This window comes from Trichoderma evansii (assembly GCF_050947405.1).
Source record: "Trichoderma evansii strain SZMC 28006 chromosome Unknown GGI43scaffold_4, whole genome shotgun sequence".
Lineage (NCBI taxonomy): Eukaryota > Fungi > Ascomycota > Sordariomycetes > Hypocreales > Hypocreaceae > Trichoderma > Trichoderma evansii.
In genome coordinates this window covers 1,294,965-1,312,721 of record NW_028145202.1, presented here as the reverse complement: position 1 = coordinate 1,312,721, position 17,757 = coordinate 1,294,965, and the positions used below count along the sequence as shown (strand labels likewise).

General features: G+C 49.2%; 7 protein-coding genes across 7 annotated transcripts in view; 2 read left to right on the top strand and 5 right to left on the bottom strand.

Moving 5' to 3' along the window:
- The first annotated feature begins 152 nt into the window (after positions 1-152).
- GGI43DRAFT_293514 (FAD-dependent oxidoreductase) lies at positions 153-1,874 on the top strand. Its single transcript, XM_083201412.1, has 3 exons — positions 153-525; positions 589-1,196; positions 1,311-1,874. Exons 1-3 carry the CDS (start codon positions 503-505, stop codon positions 1,754-1,756), a joined length of 1,077 nt encoding a protein of 358 aa, XP_083063409.1. The 5' UTR covers positions 153-502; the 3' UTR covers positions 1,757-1,874.
- On the bottom strand, positions 1,792-2,891 carry GGI43DRAFT_293712 (cytochrome c oxidase biogenesis protein Cmc1 like-domain-containing protein). The gene is made up of 2 exons (XM_083201414.1): positions 2,479-2,891; positions 1,792-2,305 (listed from the first exon to the last, which is right to left on the bottom strand). Exons 1-2 carry the CDS (start codon positions 2,630-2,632, stop codon positions 1,992-1,994), a joined length of 468 nt encoding a protein of 155 aa, XP_083063408.1. The 5' UTR covers positions 2,633-2,891; the 3' UTR covers positions 1,792-1,991.
- A 46-nt stretch (positions 2,892-2,937) lies between these two features.
- On the bottom strand, positions 2,938-3,952 carry GGI43DRAFT_398277 (uncharacterized protein). The gene is made up of 2 exons (XM_083205203.1): positions 3,633-3,952; positions 2,938-3,575 (listed from the first exon to the last, which is right to left on the bottom strand). The coding sequence occupies exons 1-2, from the start codon at positions 3,845-3,847 to the stop codon at positions 3,152-3,154; spliced, it is 639 nt and encodes a 212-aa protein (XP_083063407.1). The 5' UTR covers positions 3,848-3,952; the 3' UTR covers positions 2,938-3,151.
- Positions 3,953-6,128: 2,176 nt separating this feature from the next.
- Positions 6,129-7,312, bottom strand: GGI43DRAFT_421228 (chaperonin 10-like protein; the record flags this gene model as incomplete). Its single annotated transcript, XM_083207919.1, has 2 exons — positions 6,129-7,184; positions 7,277-7,312. The coding sequence occupies 2 exons, from the start codon at positions 7,310-7,312 to the stop codon at positions 6,129-6,131; spliced, it is 1,092 nt and encodes a 363-aa protein (XP_083063406.1).
- A 1,646-nt stretch (positions 7,313-8,958) lies between these two features.
- Positions 8,959-9,764, top strand: GGI43DRAFT_381259 (uncharacterized protein; the record flags this gene model as incomplete). Its single annotated transcript, XM_083203098.1, has 2 exons — positions 8,959-9,175; positions 9,244-9,764. 2 exons carry the CDS (start codon positions 8,959-8,961, stop codon positions 9,762-9,764), a joined length of 738 nt encoding a protein of 245 aa, XP_083063405.1.
- Positions 9,765-10,299: 535 nt separating this feature from the next.
- GGI43DRAFT_421227 (uncharacterized protein) lies at positions 10,300-13,415 on the bottom strand (the record flags this gene model as incomplete). The annotated part of the gene is made up of 2 exons (XM_083207918.1): positions 10,300-13,248; positions 13,341-13,415. The coding sequence occupies 2 exons, from the start codon at positions 13,413-13,415 to the stop codon at positions 10,300-10,302; spliced, it is 3,024 nt and encodes a 1,007-aa protein (XP_083063404.1).
- A 3,888-nt stretch (positions 13,416-17,303) lies between these two features.
- GGI43DRAFT_421226 (uncharacterized protein) overlaps positions 17,304-17,757 on the bottom strand; it is a gene marked incomplete at both ends in the record, with an annotated part of 759 nt that continues 305 nt past the window's right edge. The window contains one exon of the mRNA XM_083207917.1: positions 17,304-17,599. Within this exon, the coding sequence (XP_083063403.1) occupies positions 17,304-17,599 (296 nt within the window). The remainder of the gene's footprint in view (positions 17,600-17,757) is intronic.

Below are 17,757 nucleotides of genomic sequence, written 5' to 3'. Positions count from 1 at the left end.
AGCTGAGCTCAAAAGGCAGATTTTCAAGCCACCAAAAATCAGCCCATCGCTTCCTGCAACCCGCCTCACAAAAGATTAAATAGCTCGTAGATAAAAAGGCATGTTGTGATACAAACCTGCCTATCTACGACACCCTCTCGCCTTACAATTATCCCCCCGCATCGTCGATGATTGGTTGCTCCAGTTCCCCATTCTGGCCAACTCCACACCCCGCGTGCCAGCGCCGAGAGTCGGAGCGCCGGACGTCAAAAGGCAGACTCAACATCGTTGCAACAATCGCCGTATGACACTTTCAATGAGAAGAAGTTATCGGTAAATGCGTCACACGGCGTGTTATTGGAGGGTGAAATGGGATGATGTTCATTGGGATTCATTAATATCGTTATGAATATATATACGCAGTTACTTACCTCTCTAAAGCTCGGTTTGATATTACTGCATTGCAAGCTATAACAGCAGAAACTCATTCTTCACTTACACCACAGCAACAATTCATAACATCATGTCTGACATTATCGTGATCGGGTAATTCCACTCTCCAACCAATCTCACTAACCCAACAACACCAACTAACACAATAAATTAAAGAGCCGGCGTCATCGGCCTCAGCGTTGCCCTTCGCCTCCAACAAGCCGGCCACAACGTCACCATCGTCGCCAAGGACTTCCCCACGCCCTACGAGGCCGCCAACAAGCGCGCCCTCATCAATTACAGCTCGCAATGGGCCGGCGCTCACAACCGCTGGGTTTTGCCCACTAACCCCGCCGAGCAGCGCGAGCACGAGTTCTCGCTCACGACGTACCGTCATATGGAGGCTACCACGACCAAGTTCCCCGAGGCCGGCATCACCTTCATGAAGGGCATCGAGTACTTTGATGTTGTGCCCCCCGTGCATGGCGACTTGAATGAGGAAAAGGCCGTCCAGCTTGGTCTTGAGGAGTTTAAGCTGTTGGGCAAGCAGGACTTTCCCGATGACAAGGTTACTTTTGGATATGAGTATAAGACGTGGTGTCTTAATCCCATGATCTATTGCTCCTTTCTCCTTCGCCAGTTCCATATATTGGGGGGCAAAATTGTGTCGATGGAGCTCCGTAATGTGAACGAAGCGTTTCTCCTCAAGATTGTGCCAGGCGTTCCAATTGTCGTCAACTGTTCCGGAATAGGATTCAATGACACGGCCATGTTTCCCACGCGAGGTAAGTCCTTCAAAAATCCACCTACTTATATACTGGCTTTATCTTCTTTCTCTTCTCGTTTATTTATTGGTCGTATCCTCAAACAATATCACTTACTCACCTGCCCACAATTAGGCCAAACATGCCTCGTCTCCAACCCCAGCTCCGTCACCTACACCCGCCAATACGCAGACGGCACCTGGAGCTTCTGCATTCCCCGAAATTTTCACGGAGGAACCATCATTGGCGGCACCAAAGAGCCCGACAACTGGGACCCTGAGCCCAGCGCCGAGACTCGCGCCCGCCTGCTCTCCAACGCCGCCGCCAATCATCCTGCTCTCGTAGCAGATGGGCCATTGCAGCCGCTCGGAGACATTGTTGGCCGTAGACCGACTCGTCGTGGAGGAATCAGACTGAAGAGGGAGGAGATTCCGGCTGGTGACATCAAGGGCTTGCAGGACGATGCTGCGAGATCGGTTATTCATGCATATGGCCTCGGTGGCAGGGGATACGAGCTTTCATGGGGAGTGGCAGAGGAGGTTTTAGAGCTTGTCAAGCAGCGAGTTTCTAGCCGTCTATAAATGCGCTATTGCGTCCATCCGGAACGCAGCCTAGGTACTTTTTGTATCCAAATCTTCATAATCATACAAGCCTTGGTCCCCTCCTCCCGTAAATCTATATCTGTACAAGCGCCCTCTCATCAACTGATATCTCAAAACCATGCATATATAAAAAATTCTTGCCTGCGCCAACACAAACGCCAACGAAAGAACACACAATCACCCTTGTTTTTTTGCAACAACCACAAGTCTGCCTTTACTTAGAGCTGGTCTCTGGTCTTGCAGGCGGTATCTTCTCTCCTCTCTTCTCCATCTCCTTCTGCCTCGACAGCCTCACCTCCTCTGGAAGCCCCCACCAGTCTCGCATGAATTCCTCTTGAGCCGCCGCCATCTTGGCTTTCCTCTCGCGCTGCTTCTGTCGTTCCATTCGTAGTGCGAACCAGTCTTCTCGGGCGGCGTCTTGTTGCTCTTGAGTGGCATGTTGCACCATGCAGGCATTCATGGCGTGGTTTGAAGCTTTGCAGGCAAACGAAACGCTGAATGTTCGGCCGAGGGCGCAGTCGGCGAATGCTATTTGAAAAGCGACGTTAGCTACAGCCTCTATCATAGCTCCGACGGAGAAACTGCGAGTGCAATTGGCCGAAAAGAGAGAAAAAAAATTGAGGGGGATCATGCCACTTTCGCGACAAGCTCGCAGCTATGCAAAAAAAAAAGTACAGAAATGCCAATGAATATGAATATACCTTTAATTTCATCGGCGCACAGCTTTCGCACTCTAGCATAGTAAATATCTCGAACTTGCGACTCTTGCGAAGCGGACAAAGGCAGCGGATTCCGAGACGGGACGCCGAGCCGTGGCTGAGGGACATCGGGAGTTTGCGTGGCCATGGTGGCCATTGGGGTGTGCAGTGTCCAGGAGCGGTAGCCGATTGTTTCAAAGCTAGCAATTAAGCACCTATACGGCGCCTTTATTGCCTGGTTTTCGAGAGCTGATGTCGATCGAGGTTGGTTTGATACCGAGCTGGATCGGACCCTCTGAATAATCGTCAGATGGGGTTTGGAGCTGGGCCGATAATGCGGCAGAATTCTCACCGCCTGCTTACTACGACTTACACGAAATCACTCAGTAACATCAACGAAACGGATGCCCATCAAAGCTGAAAATTGAGCAAATATTATTCTTACACCAGGTATTCACAAGATTTTTACAATATAAAAATAGATTAAGAATAAGCTGCCTATTACAGCGATCTGTGCTTTGTAATAGAGGTATCTACCGTGTTCATCCAGTTCATTACTTTAACCCAAGCCAACCATAAAACCCGTGGGATATCCATAAATAAAATGCGCCCTGTGACTCACTTCTCCAATCCCGTTGCTTCATCTCCATTTTCTAACCAGCTACACCTTTGTCAACTATGAAGTTTGGTAGGGAGGCTGATGGGGTTGCACAGATGAAACTTCAGAGGGTGCTTCATGGTAACCCTGTGGTGGGTATTGCTGAGGGGGGTATTGGCCATATGCCGCCTGCTGCTGTTCCTGAGGAGGAGGAGAGTAGGCACCCTGTGGCTGGTAAGGAGACTGGGCAGGAGGATAAGGGCTAGGAGCCTGAGGAGGATATTGGCCCTGTTGGTATTGTTCCTGTGGGGGATACTGTGCGGGAGGCTGAGCAGTGGGCTGAGGTTGGAGGGGAACCTGCTGCTGAGCTTGAGTATCTTGCTTGGTTTCCATGGCGATAGTCTGGGGGGTGGCAGTCTCATTGTCAAACAAGAATCTGCCCTCCTTGCGGCCCTTGAGGAAGAAGTGCAGAGTCCAGGCAAAGGTTGCAATATAGAGAAGCCTATATACTGGGTCAGAAAAGAAACAATCAAATAGAATTCAATTCCGCTCAACTTACCAGATCAAAGCACCAAGGCCAGCAATGGCAGCGAGCATATCACCACCGCGCTTGAACAGAATGACATCACGCTTGCTGATGCCACGCTTCTTGAAGCACGTTTCGCTGTTGAACAGGCTGCCATCGTTGAAGCATCCGCTCACTGAAACGTTGAAGACAAACGATGCACGCCTGGCAGCCACAGCAGCAAAGGTAGAGAGCCAAAGAATCATCATGACGCCGTCGAGGACGATGACAGCGACTACATGATAGAGTTGATGCAGCGTTGGGAGTCTCTCGGTAAGAATGGCATACAAGGTTACGATCCAAGTAATGATTGACTAGTTGAATTGATTATTAGCATTACATGTTTTTGAAATTTATTGTTGAAGTAGCCAGGAACTATAGGAGAGTATCGACTTACAACAGCCAGGGCAAGACCTTCTTCATCGAGGTAGGCTTCGTGGGCCAAATCAGCGGCCATACCAAGGATGATTATTGAAATGAGAATTTGAAAGACACGGCTGACAAACACCCAGAGAGGTGTGACCAGGATATGGCCTGTTTCGCTTTCAGGCTGCTGCATGATGAAGACGAGTTCTTGGATAGCAACCAATTACGCTTCGTGTTCTATTGGAAAGTTGTCCTAGAAACTTGTCACAGGACAAGAAGGCTTCACACCTAGTTATATACCAGCCGAAGGAAGCGAGGAATGGCAGGATACAGCAGCCAAGAACAGCGGGATAGCACGGCATTCTTATTTCCTACAGCCGAGCAAGTCCGCTTGCTCTTTGGTCTCCGCCGCCGGCAGCTCTATCAGCCTAGGAGCAATCGGTGAGGCAGACTGCCGGGTCACTGTCCCCATCATCTATCAACTTTTGCGGTCTCGCGTGCCATCCCTCTCGCGCCAACGACGGCACTAACAGCGCTGGTGTCCCCCTCGGGTTCAGCCGCAGTCCAGGGTTGTTGTTTGGGTTATGCCATTATGCCGCTGCGAGCTTGGGCCGGGCTCAAAACCCAGGGACCTTGGACTTGTCACAACCAAGTTTGCTATGTACTACTACTAGCCGGGTGCGGCTGTGGCAGCCCATGGCTGCGATGGATGGTCTGGACCCGCCAGACTATAACATGTAAGTTGAGCACACAAGGTCCGTGGATGCAGAATGTCGTAGCGCAGCTCCGAAGACCTTGCAACGGATGGAACTACGGCAGAAAAAGAGGTGTGAGTGGGCATGGGGCACAGCAAAGAGAAATAGGCGAGACGCAGATTTTGGCTTGAAGGGAAAAAGCAAAAAAGAATGAGCAGATGCGGTCAGGGTGGGTTGCGTTGGAACATGTGGCTTGCATGAGAAGCTGGACGTTTAATGAGGTTGCGAGCCAAGCTCCGGATCAGCTATTGGTGCCGCACGGATCCCAATATGGGAGTGCTTGGCGCCGATTTGTCAGTTCCGATGGGCGGATCCCTTTAACACCATTCCCTGCTTTTTTTTGTATCGATGCGCTGGGAGGGTCTGAAACTATCGAATGTCGGGGAGGGTGAAAAAAGCAACGAAATTTTAACAAGAATAAAGATGCACTAGACACGCCCATCTGCATACATGGCCTTGAGGCGGGTTCTCATCCCTTGCATGTGACTTGGATATGTATAGCTTGCACAGCTTGCACGGTTCGGCGCCTATTCATCTTCACGGAGTTTGCACTACCAGATACTCCGCGCTGGATGTGTTCAGAGTAGGCATCTCGTGAAAGGAAGGGGTCCAATTAAGGTGCTTGCCTGGTGCTAAAATCGTAAGATCGGCAGGACGCGGGATTGGTTCCGCCGTCTTACAGTATGCTTGTCTTTCCTTCGGCACGTGGAAGCGCCAGCTTTTTTTGGGCACCAGTGATGACAGAGCTTTCGTTTTTAGATTAAAGAGATTAGGCCGTCAGACAGAGGAGGATCCGCCGCGGAAAGCACAGGCTGTGGCCCAGCTCTGGGTGTGCAAGGCCCTATCGTGAGCCCGTCCCAACTCAGCCTCACCAACTAGCATTTGCGCCAGCGGCATTAGCTGCGTCTCGCATTCCAGGATTTGCCTAGGCTAGGCTGGATACTTATTGTTTCTGCGCCATCTGTGACACCGTCAGGCTCAGGCCATTCGCTAAATTAGGCGGTTTGCCGGTGTAGCTAACCCAGTTGCACTCTTCTTGTATACATACACACATGTATGTACTATCGCTGCTTGTGATTACAACCCCAGGGGAGATTGCTTGTGTGTGACTGGCGCCCTTCAACCTACAACATCCACAACAGGTAGAGCCTCAATTCTTGGGGTCTCTGGTGACCGCCACTCGCTCTTGTTGCAAGGATCAACACGCCATTTTAGAATCCTGCCAACAAATAGGCTACCACTAGTATCATGGATAGCTGTATGCGTGTCTCACTATCAAGGTTGGGATGCAGCGTTAGTTACTCATTATGTATTTACTCTTTTAGTTTATTTTTGGTATCATATTTTACTTTTTAATACATTATACTTTTTAGACCTTCTCGTTAGGTCCGGCAATCAAAATCTTGATAACCTCGCCGGTCTTGACCTTTTGGAATGCTTCCTCCGCCTGCTTGAAGCTAACAACGCTCGAAATCAACCTCTTAACATCAACACGGCCGCTCCTAACAAGCTCAATAGCCAACTCGTAATCTCCAGCTCCATAACGGAACGATCCGCGGGTCGTAATCTCCTTGATGCACATGGCCATAATAGGGAATGTGATTTCGTTCTTGCCCATGCCACCCTGGACGTAAGTGCCTCCCACACGGACGACGTGAATGCTGGTCTGGATAGAGGGCTCTGCACCGCTGGCATCGATGACGGCGTCGGCACCGATGGGAAGATCTGCAAGCTCTTTGATGGCTTTGGCGTTCTCCTCGGGTGAGATTCTCTGTGAAACATATGTGTGCGTGGAGCTGAAGCTCTTGGCGAAGTCCAGCTTGGACTGCACAATGTCGACGCTGACAATCTTTGATGCACCGTACGCCTTCGCCACGGCGGCACAGAGAAGGCCTACGGGACCAGCTCCCATCACAACGACCGACTGGCCGGGCAGGATCTGGGCCTGCTTGACAATGTGAACGGCCACTGCGAGCGGCTCAATCAGAGCTCCCTCTTGCAGCGACACGTTCTCTGGCAGCTTATAGCAGAAGTCGGCGGGAGCAGCCCACAGTCCGGTCAGGGTGCCGTGGTATGGGGGCGTCGCGGCGAAGACCATGTCCGGGCAGAGATTGTATTTTCCGGCGCGACAGAATGAGCAGCGTCGGCAAGGATAACCGGGCTCGAGGGCAACACGGTCGCCGGCCTTGAGGTGCTTGACGGCTGAGCCGACCTCGACGATGGTGCCGGCGGATTCGTGGCCAAGAACCATTGGGTCCTTGACGACAAAGTGGCCGATGGCGCCATGAACCCAGTAGTGGACATCTGAGCCACAGATTCCAGTGTAGTTCACCGCGACGAGGACATCGTTGGGGTCGGCAATGGTGGGCTTGGGCCGCTCCTCAAAGGTGACATCTCCAGGCTTGTTCAGGACAAAAGAAAGGTTCTGTTTTGTTTCGCCAACGCCAATTGTCAGCCCACTCGCCTTGTCTGAAGTCTCTAACGCCGCTCGCCTCTCCTTTGGTGATTTTGTCTTACGCTGATAGCATCCTTGTTAACGGTTTGAGTCGCCATTTCGAGATTGTGGTGCTGAAGTCTACGAGCGAAACGCTTTGGCGGGGTAGCAGCTTTCGGCTCAAGAAAATCACAATGACGTTGAAACAGAATAGAGAAGGGGAGAAAACGTCTCCCCCAACCAGCTGATCATCTTATTATATAGAAAAAAATCCTTCCCATCCCCGCATTGCGAATCAGCCATATGACATTTCCCATACGCGAACGAATTTCTTCCCAACCGGTGCCCCACGATAGCTCATTGGAGAGACACAGGCAAATGCGCGGCGAGGAACCGTGTCTTGCTCCGTCAGCCTAAGCTGATCTCGAAGGGACCCCGCGCCGTGCTACACTGCTCTCCCTAGTACTTTGGCTGCGATTCTATGTTCCTGGGCTTGCCTGGTGACCCGAAGCCTCAAGCCACTATTTGCTTGCTACCCACAATTTATAAGAGACCCAATGGCAATTTACCCGGCGATAATAGCCGCGCCAATTGGAGAAGCGCTGGAGGAATACTGGAGATTTGGTGGATCGCGATTTCGGTGATGTGGTGAGGAATAACCATGTTGGGTATCTCCTGAAAATATCTGTCAAAGATAAGAATTGAATATTTCATGAACGTGGAGTATTGATTGTTTCGAGGAAGATGGCTTTGATCTCCTGAAATCATTAGACGCGCCTATCATATATATCAGGTACATGTACTCTTGTATGGGGATCAATCCTTTGTTCAGACAAACCTTTAGCACGTTTACCCTGTAGCACAGGGCTTATTATGGGCGGTTTCTGCGCAGGAAGAAGCAATATGTTAGTGTTGCTAGCTATCCTCAATAATGCATGGATCCTATCGCTGGAAAAACGAGCAGATTATAATGGAGGAGGGTGTATGAATCACATTTAAAGCCGATGGAGCCCAAATCCACGTCGAGCTCGGACGTAGAGATGGATACTGCGGCCTCGAAGTCTTCGCCGGTATAGAGTTGAGAGCCAATACGATCACCCAACTCTCGTCCACTAATCCCTAACGTTCAAGAGGTTGTAGTATATCCTAAAATTCATCATCTATAGGGAATTTTAGTTGACGGGAGACGCGAACTAAGTGGCTATTCTTAGTACGTGTACTCACTTTGTCTTCAAAGAAGGGCCACTCATTTTGGCGACACAGAGGAGCTCATTCTTTTCTATTCTTTTTGCTACGTAATGCCTGCTGGTAAAACTTGTTTTCTGTTATGGTATTCCATCAGTTGATTATGCAAAATGAAAAGAATTGAAAATGATTGCACGTTGCACAGGCGGTGACACTGTCACACGGCGACAATTGGCAAGCCCTTCAGCGCCGCAGCGGTGATTCAATCTTGCTGCAGCCTGTCGTAAAGAAAAGAAACTATGATGAAAAAGTGAAATTATAATGAATTTCCTTAAACTAGGCCTGATTCACAATGAGGTGAATGGGCCTTCTGTTCAGCCTTGGGCCTTGGAGCACCTACAGCACACCAGCTGCCACTCCCGTTCCCTGCTCCCACCACCCGACGTGGTATCAAACTTTGATGCCTCAGACCATTCTCTTCTACTTTTTCGCATTTTGCTATCAAAACGCAATCTGCTACTCAAACTTATCTCTCTTCAACTTACGTACTATTCAGTCTCATCTCGCATTTTGATTCATCATGTCTGTCAAGCCAAGAGAACCGAGAGACTTTATAAGCGATCTCGAAGACTTGGAAGATCTCCTCTGCCATCACATCACCAACTCTCAACAATCTCCAGAATTATTCACAGAGCAAGTGGTTGATATCCTCAAAAATGTCCTGAGCAACGATCGAACCACTCACTGGAGCACAAAGTCATTCATGCGCGACCTTCGAGAAGAATACAATCTGCGAAGTATGTCATATCATCCCATTATTCCTTGTAACCGTCTACCAACTTCATACTCAATATTCTAAATATAGAGCTCACGGACAAAGAACCAAACCTTGACCGCGCCAGCCACGAAAGCTGGCCTCGTATCAACCGCACCGCCATCGAGCCCCTGAGCAACATGCCCGTGACCCACGATCGAGGCACCGACCCCTGGTCCTTTGCAGTCCGTCTCGCTGATCAGCTTTACAACGTCCTTCGCCTCCAAGCCAAGATGCCCTATAAGCCCTTTATCGAAGTGTTAACCGAAAACGGTTTTAACCGCCCAGAGGATGATGGTCTCGCCATGTACGGCGGCGATGCAGTTGACGGCAACGACGACAACGATCAGATCCAAGATCGCCAGGAATACGAAGTGAGTCTCCACGCGAGACTATATTTTCTAGAGGACCGCGTCAAGATTCTTGAAAAGAGAGAGGAGATCTTGGAGGGCCAGCTTGATCGTGCTACCCAAGCCATGGCAGCTTTGCGCTCTACAAACCTGGAACTTGCCAAGAAAGTCTCCGAAGTGCAGCAGCGAAATCATGAATTAACTAGGTCTTATGTCTTGTAGCTCGAATTATACGGCATGGGGGGTGAGAAATATTGATACCCACAAGGACATCACACTTAACTAGGAGAAAACTTTCGATAAAATTTACTTGATTATATTTCCTGTCTCAGTCTTGCTGATAGTGTGCCAACAACCCCCCTCATCTTACAAACATCAATTTGTTCCCCTCTACATAGCATTGATAGAGTGATCACGAAAACTCCCCCGTACATATATGAAAAAGAAAAAACTCGTAAATAGTTGAATGATAATCCATATCAGCAACGAATCCAAAGCAAATTTGGTAATTAGTGTAGTCCATAGTTATCTTTTAAGCTTTTATACATTGTCATAATCATAATCATCATAAGCGAGAAGGAAAGAGAATAGAAAAGAAAGAAAGTGACAAGGAAATTCAACAGAAAATTCTTCCTGTTATGGTTAGTTATTTTGAAATAGATTGGTTGCGAAAGCTTGAGCTTATTGCAGAGAAAAAATCGTAGCATCATAAATAGTTTTGATATGAACAGAAGCAAGGAAGAGGACAGTGCGCGTATTAGTGCAGCCTCTCCTTCACATAGACCATGGCAGCATAGCCAGCACAGCATTTGGTGCTCATCTCGTGGGTACACCACGGGCACTTCACAGTCATAGATACTGCACCAGCAAACCCAACATTGCCTCTCGGGCGAATGATAGCTTCTGGATTAGCCATAGCTTCATAGAGATTGCTGGGCATATCGTGAAAGTATTTGCATCCGCAGCACTCGACAAACATCTTGGCGATTGGTTCGCCTCCAACAATAGGTGACCCTGGTATGTGCCGTGGCGCCTTTGCGAGTGCAAGGTCAGATGTGGACGAGGGCTGGCTCCGGATGGAGGATGGCGGTGTGACTTTTGGACCAAGGCGAGGCGATCCCAGCAGCGGAGGAGGCGGTGCTAAGGGGGTTGCTTTTCGAGCTTCTTCGAGGTATGAAGCTGGCCCAGGGACTAGCACCGTTGGCTGAATATGTTGCTTTGGTATTGCTACATGTTCCACCATCTTTAGAGGCTGATGTTTCAGCTTCGGTAGGAAATCAGCTCCAGGTATCACATCCGCCTCCAACGGAAGCCGGTGATGAATGGCTTGCCCAGTGATAACAGTAGTGGTCATTTTGCCCACAGGCCGTGAATTCTTCAACCCCAGACTATTTTGGCTCGAGCCAGCCCCCAGCTGGAGGAGGAGCGGTTGTCTCGCCGGACTCTGGGAACTGTTTTTCATGCGACTCTCCGTATCTAATCGCTTACTCTCAGCATCTTTTATGGGGGCAATATCCTTTTCGGATTCAGGTCGGGAGGTGTCAGGCGTACCAGGCATCGATACTGAGTGGAAATCGTCAGATGAAGAGTCATCTCCAGGGGTTGTCGGGGCCGGGCCGTCTGTGAGCCGACGAACGGTGAAATCGCTATCGTCCCGTAGGGAATTGTGAGATTTACGGATCGGAGATAGCGATACTTTTGTATCGATTATTTGCAAAACGGAAGACTCGATGTCGTCCCATATTGGGATATTTATTGGGTCTGGCTTGTGGTCCCTAGCGATGCGATTGGCCTCTCGTGGTGTAGACGTACGCAGAGATGCGCCGCCGCTCTGTGGCTCTACACCTCTTGGTTCGAGAGAGTTGCGAGTCCGTTCATGCGGATTTATGACGGTTGCATGAGTCTCGGAAGCCCCGTTTGGTCTGACTGCAGCTAGATTATGATTGCTATTGGACGAGTCAGAGCTGCTGGGTCGATGTGCTGGTGAGCGTGGTGAAGACACAGATGATACTGAATTCAAGCTCAGGAGTGAGTTTCGTTTTGAACTTCGACGAGGTGGTGCTGGTGGTAAAGATAGCTGCGAAGAGGCTACGTTTTGAGCGAGATCTTTATCTGCAACTTCGCCGCCCTTCATAGCATCAGCTGGGGATGCAAGGCTGGTTTGGGCCGTCTTTTCCTTAGGCTGTGGCCTTTGAGCAGCAACAGAGCCATTTGCCTGGGGAATGGCTGTAGATACAGTGAGCTTGGGTTTTGAACTGTGGTCCAAAACCTTCCCGCTGCTAGCTGGGAGATCTTGCTGAGAGCCGTTGGGGCCTCTGCTTGTTTGGGAAGTGGCAACGACAGCAGGTTTCTCCTTCGCATTAGTTTGAGGCGGTGGCAATGCAGACGCAGATTTGGTTGCCTCATTGGTTATAGCGGGCTGCTTCGAAGCTTGTTGCTGGGTAGCCGCCTTTGATGATTCCCCGGAGTCCTTCGGCTTCAAACCAACGAAGGCTCTCCATCTGTCTATTGTTCCCGCATCTGAAGCATCCATTTCTGCCGAAGAGATGAGAGACCTTGTCTTGGCCGCTGCAGCTGGATGTCTGGTGATGGGAGGGTAAGCCCGTCGCTGAGACTCTGGATTTGGGCGAGTAGGAGGAGCAGACCACTTTTGGTTGTGCGCATTGTTCGTCCGAAGCGCTGGATGGATTGTAGACTCATCCATCGTCTCAGGCCCTTCCACAGTCTTTTGATTGGCAGCATGTCGTTGAATTTCCAGCTTGATGCCTCCAATAAAGCCTGTTTCACTGGGACGAGATGTCTCAAGCGAAGCCCGCCGAGACTCAAAGGGAGACCTGATCAGAGAGGTGAAGGAGCCAGAGCGTCCATGATGAGGGCGACTGGGTATATCATCTCTAGAGGGAGTTGCAAATTCTAGCGCGCTCGAAGGTCTTTGTCTATCTCTCGAAGCCGCCAGTGTCGCCGCGGATGCCATACGATTCGCTTGGTTTATAGCCTGCGGCGAAGAAGCAGGAGGTTGCTTGCTCAAGCGTTTCTTCTTAATTAAAGCATTCTTGAGCATAGATTCCTCCTTTTCGCGCTTTGACGCCTTCAACTGCTGCTCCTTTTTGCGCTGTTCTTTTTCTAGCTGTTCCTTTTTTAGCTGCTCCTTCTTCAGCTGCTCCTTTTTCAATTGCTCCTTTTTCAGTTGCTCTTTTTTCAACTGATCCTTACGCTCTTGCTCCTTTCTTTCCTCTTCTCTCTTCTGCTGCTCTTTCTTCAACTGTTCCTTCTTCTGCTCCTTTTTTATATCCTTTTTTTCAGTCTTTTTGCGCCGGCCATATGCCTCCCAACTTGGAGACTGGCAAATTGATCTTCGTTCATCTTCATCGCCACTCAGAGGAACGTCAAATGATACAGCTTTAAGTACCGGCTTACTCCCTAGCTGAGCTTGGGGTAAAATTAGCGTTTTGGTTTGCGCGTCGGTATGCGTCTCGGATGTCGCATCCAGTCCAAGATTGGTGGAGCTGATGTTGATGGTGAGCGGAACTATTTGAGTGATGGGCATTTTCTCTCTGGTTGTGCTGGCGCCCTTTCGAGCATCCTTTTGGGCTGAGGGTTCAATGCGATAGGCCTGAGCTGCAGGGTGATTTGACGTCGCAGGCGGTGGTCTGGAGACTGCGTCGGTTTTGGAATTGGAATTGCGCGAAAATTCAAGTCGTTCGAGCTGGATTTGATTGAAAGAGAGTGCGCATTAGCATGTATAAGACCATTTAACATCTTGAAACTTAGAGACGTAACATCCTGGTCTCCGCTTACCATGTAACGACGCTCGAGCTCAAGCATGCGCTGCAAGCTATTTGACCGAGCGGGTCGAGTCTTATGGCTGGACATTTTGCCAGGGTCGCTTGATGCTGCCTAGCAGACCAGTAGTCGAATGAGCAGACGAAGCGTAAAAATAGACGGCTAGAGGGTGAGCTGGCGGCGAGATCAAATCGACACAAGGGAGAAGCTCGTCAGTGGCTACGATGTGGCTGGTACGAGGTAAGCCGGTGCCGCACGGCTGGGAACATGCGCCTCGCTGGATGGGGTACGAGGGTAGCCACAAAGGACAATGGAGCGTAAAAGCTCGTCCACGCTTTGGAGATGAATGACGATGGAGAAGGACAAAGCGAAGAAGAAATCCACCCAACCACAAAGGCCTGAGTTGTCCTCGGCAGAAAGGCGGTTGGGCGCTGGCCCTCGCAGGAAGCAGTCAGCGAACGCACGTGGGGGCAGGGAAAAGCGAAGACCAACGACGTTACAATATTGCGACTTCGTACTTCGTAAATAGTAGTAGCGGGAGCGAGCGGATAAAGGAGGCGCCAAAAACCAGGCCAGTGGCCTTGGTGCCCGCAATACGAGCTTGGAGGAGCAAGGTTTGGGCGATGTGGTGTGGTGTGCAAGACTGAGACAGCGGCGATGATGTGGTCCAATGAGCCGAGCGACGGGCCACGCCAGCTGAGGAAGCGGCGAAAAAAGTTGCGCGCGAGGGGCCAGTGGGATGATTTGATGATTCACCACCCTACTTTGTGCGTGCGGTTGAAGAGAGAAGAGATAATGGATAGCACGAGAGGGAGAATGATTCCCAAAAAAGACATGCTGCTCGTACTCTCTCGTGCATCTTTGGCTCACCGTCAATGGTGCTACCTTACAGGCAGTGCTAACGGGTTATGGCGTAGCAGAATCCACATCCAGCAATTGTCTGGACGTGGAGATGCTTTGGGCAAGTGGAAAAGCACGCAGCGATTCTGCGGGCCAGGGGAATAGGAATAGCGGCATAGAGAAACTCGGAATTAGTGGCTACAGGGACGAGTGGATGAAGGTTCGGAAGATGATCTAGCGGTGCCTGTTTGCAGTAGCAGGCACCAACCATAGCGTTACTTCGCGCCATATATGCTCCGTATAGCTGCATGGAGTCTGCAGCTATACGGGAGATGCCAACTGACGCAGCTCCACTGCGCTTCGCTGCTCTGTATTTTTAGAGATTTCTATAGAAAATCTAGGTATTTACTCCTTGCTCTTGCAGCATACAAGTCCCTGGAGATTTAAATTTAGTGCCTGACTGTCGATCCGCTCCAGATGCACACATTATACTCCATCTGGGGCCGCAGCTGTCAATGGAACATGCCCTCTTTGCCAATACGAACCGCTAAAGACGCCCAAAGCAGCCTTCAATGTCCTCTCCACCCGCTAGCCCTGGTGGCTTTTGCTAAGACCAGCTCTGGATCCGGGGCCGATCACCGACATGGATTGTTCACGACCCTTTAACCCCCGGCCACTAGCTGCTAGCGCGCCAGCAACACGCTTGAGCTTCGTGAATAAAGAAGCGCCTCCAAAGTCTGCGTAAAAATAGGAACAATTCTGGGGACGCTGGCGCTTGATTTAGCCTCGCTCGATCGGGCCCCGTTTTTAAACACGAACTTTGTTGCAGCCCAGTGACCCAATGGCCATGACAGCGCGACATGCCAGCAATTCTAATTCTAATTCTAATGCTAGTATCTCAGCCGTGCATATGCACTGCTTCAACTGTTTCAGCTCAGAAAGTTTAAAAAGAGAGTTGATAAAGGGGGAGAGGATGGGTGACAGAGCATGCGCCAGTATGAGTAAGATTTACTAGTGGCGATATATACTTGCCGCAGATCTGTTTCATTGCCGCGGATGATTCTACGCTTGACAGATGAGACCCGTTACGTCTTTGCACTTTAACGCAAAATTTAAGACTAAGCTATTGAAAGTGGAAAAAAGTTTCCTCTGCCGTTCTAAAGATGAGACTGAACTGTAGCGTGGATGTCGTGAGTTATCACGTAATACATCCGTGAAAGTATAACAAGCTGACATCTTTGCTTGGAAGTGGTGTGTAAAGAGATATGGAGCGATGTGACTTGTTTGATGCCTATCAGCGTATTAGAAAGCAGATTCGGAGTATTATACTACGTCGTATGCGTCCAGGACCGCCCCCATGCTGCATTATGCACATCATACGTGCTTCGCGGTGCAGCTCGCAGCCTTGAAGATATCCATCCACGCAGCCTGGTGTGTCCAATGAAGCCTACAAGTCCATGCGAATCCACGCTCGCCGGAGATTTCAACCAGTTGGAGTATCCCCCCTTTGGATATTATACGATATCTGGAAGGGGTGGCAAATCGGAGCTAGCTATGTGAGAAGCCGTGCAGACAATCTAAACAGCCACCAGCCTCCAAGTGAGCTTATCTCAATCTTATCGATGAAAGCAATTAGGTTAGTATGATGGATCCTCTTACAAAAGGAGAAGTAGCCAATTGATACAGCGTGTAATGCTTCTCCACATCTTGTAGAACGTATTAATAAACAATGAGGTGCTTTTCCAATCTAAGAATCTCACGGGCATTGATGGCGTATTTTTAGGTTGATGGGCCACAATATATTCAAATCTTCATTGTTGAAATGTAGATTCTGTACCTAATCTCTTCAATATCCAGTCACCCCATTCTGTGATACAATCCTGGCATTCTGTCGGCCTCGCAAATTTGTCGTCCTCCCTTAATGCTAAGATAATCACTTTGCTCTTTAAGCACAAATGCAGCCGCTAATGCAACGGTTGGGAAATGGGCAATTAAAGGCGTTGCAAGGAATTGCACATGATGGATTGATTGGTGGGTCATAGTGGTTGGCTTCCTCAGGATTATGTTGCTCTGAGGAAGCAGGAGCACCGTGAACTAAGGTGGCGGTGCCAAGAGTAATGGCGTAGAGAATAGTCTTGAAAAGCATTTTTGGGGGTAAATTGGAAAAAATAAGACGTTTTGTAGTAATGTCGTAGTAGTGTTATTTGTGGGTTGAGGTTTATCTGAGAGTGAGATTGACAGAGAAAAGGGTAGACTTTGGCCAATAGCAATATCAGAAATGTCTTCCTGGGATACCTTTTAGTCATGACGGCGCTTGTAAAGGCAGCAGAAGGTAATGTCTGAGATACAATAACCACCTCTTTCTCGTAGTATCAGCATTTGTAATTGCTTCATTGGTTATAAACGTTCGGTGATGGCCGACACAAATGGATGTCCTTGCGTCGAGTTATTCTCCTTGCTTCCGATATTCCGGCATTTAACGTATTAGCGATAAAAATGAGTTTAACACCTATCATCTTTCGATCGATTGGTACCGCTCGAATCTTAATTCATTTTATTATAGCTTAATGTGTTCATGTGTAATTCATGGTGCTGTTGTTGGCCCTTAGAATCAGCCAAGGCTTAGAAGCAGTCCAAATATGTATCACGTAGAAACATTCTCCACAGAGGTTGCTCAAAATGCCAATTACGACAAATTGAACGACTCAATACCGTTGCGAGGCATTCCTTTTCTTTCAAGATCATAGATCCATTGCTGTATCTCCTTGGCGTTGACATATAGATAATTAGCAAGTCATCTCTGCACAAAACTCACCAACATACCGCCCAAGATCACACTATAGTCAACTCTCTGCTCAATGAATTAAAAGACACCGGGAGCTAGGTACAGTCCTTTATTGCACTGGACTTTGTGGCATATTTGGAACTGTATAATTGCATTTATAAATAAATCTCTATTAATTAAAAGACGCTTGCAACATTTAATCTCTTAAATCTTGTAAGAATCTGGCTAAAATGAATGATCTCGCTCTGACACAAAGTCTCGCACGCCTCAACCTATCCCATTCTATGATCCCTTCAAAACCCTGACAAAAGAAAAATCTATGATCCCTTCAAAACCCTGGCTAAAGAATAAATTTATGCGGACTTGTTGCAGGCGATGGTGAAGCCAGTCTGCCAGTCCAAAGGCTTCTGGGAGAAGGTCTGGAAGTCTCGAGATGAGTCGGAAATGCTGGCAACCACTGTCTCGAAGTTCTTCAAGACAACACACTGGACGTTCTGGAAATCGGCGGTGAACTGCAGGCTGGTGACAAAGAGAGTTCCATCCTGCTCAAGGTTGGTATCGGCATAAGCCTCTCCGAGGCTCACATTAGATCCATCAAGAGGGATAAAGGCATTGCCGTTTGCTCCAGTGACATCGTTGGCGAATTGAACTTGAACAGAACCAGTGTCACGACGAGCAGGAGCCGCCGCCTTGTTGCAGGCGATGGTGAAACCAGTCTGCCAGTCCAAAGGCTTCTGGGAGAAGGTCTGGAAGTCTCGAGATGAGTCGGAAATGCTGGCAACCACTGTCTCGAAGTTCTTCAAGACA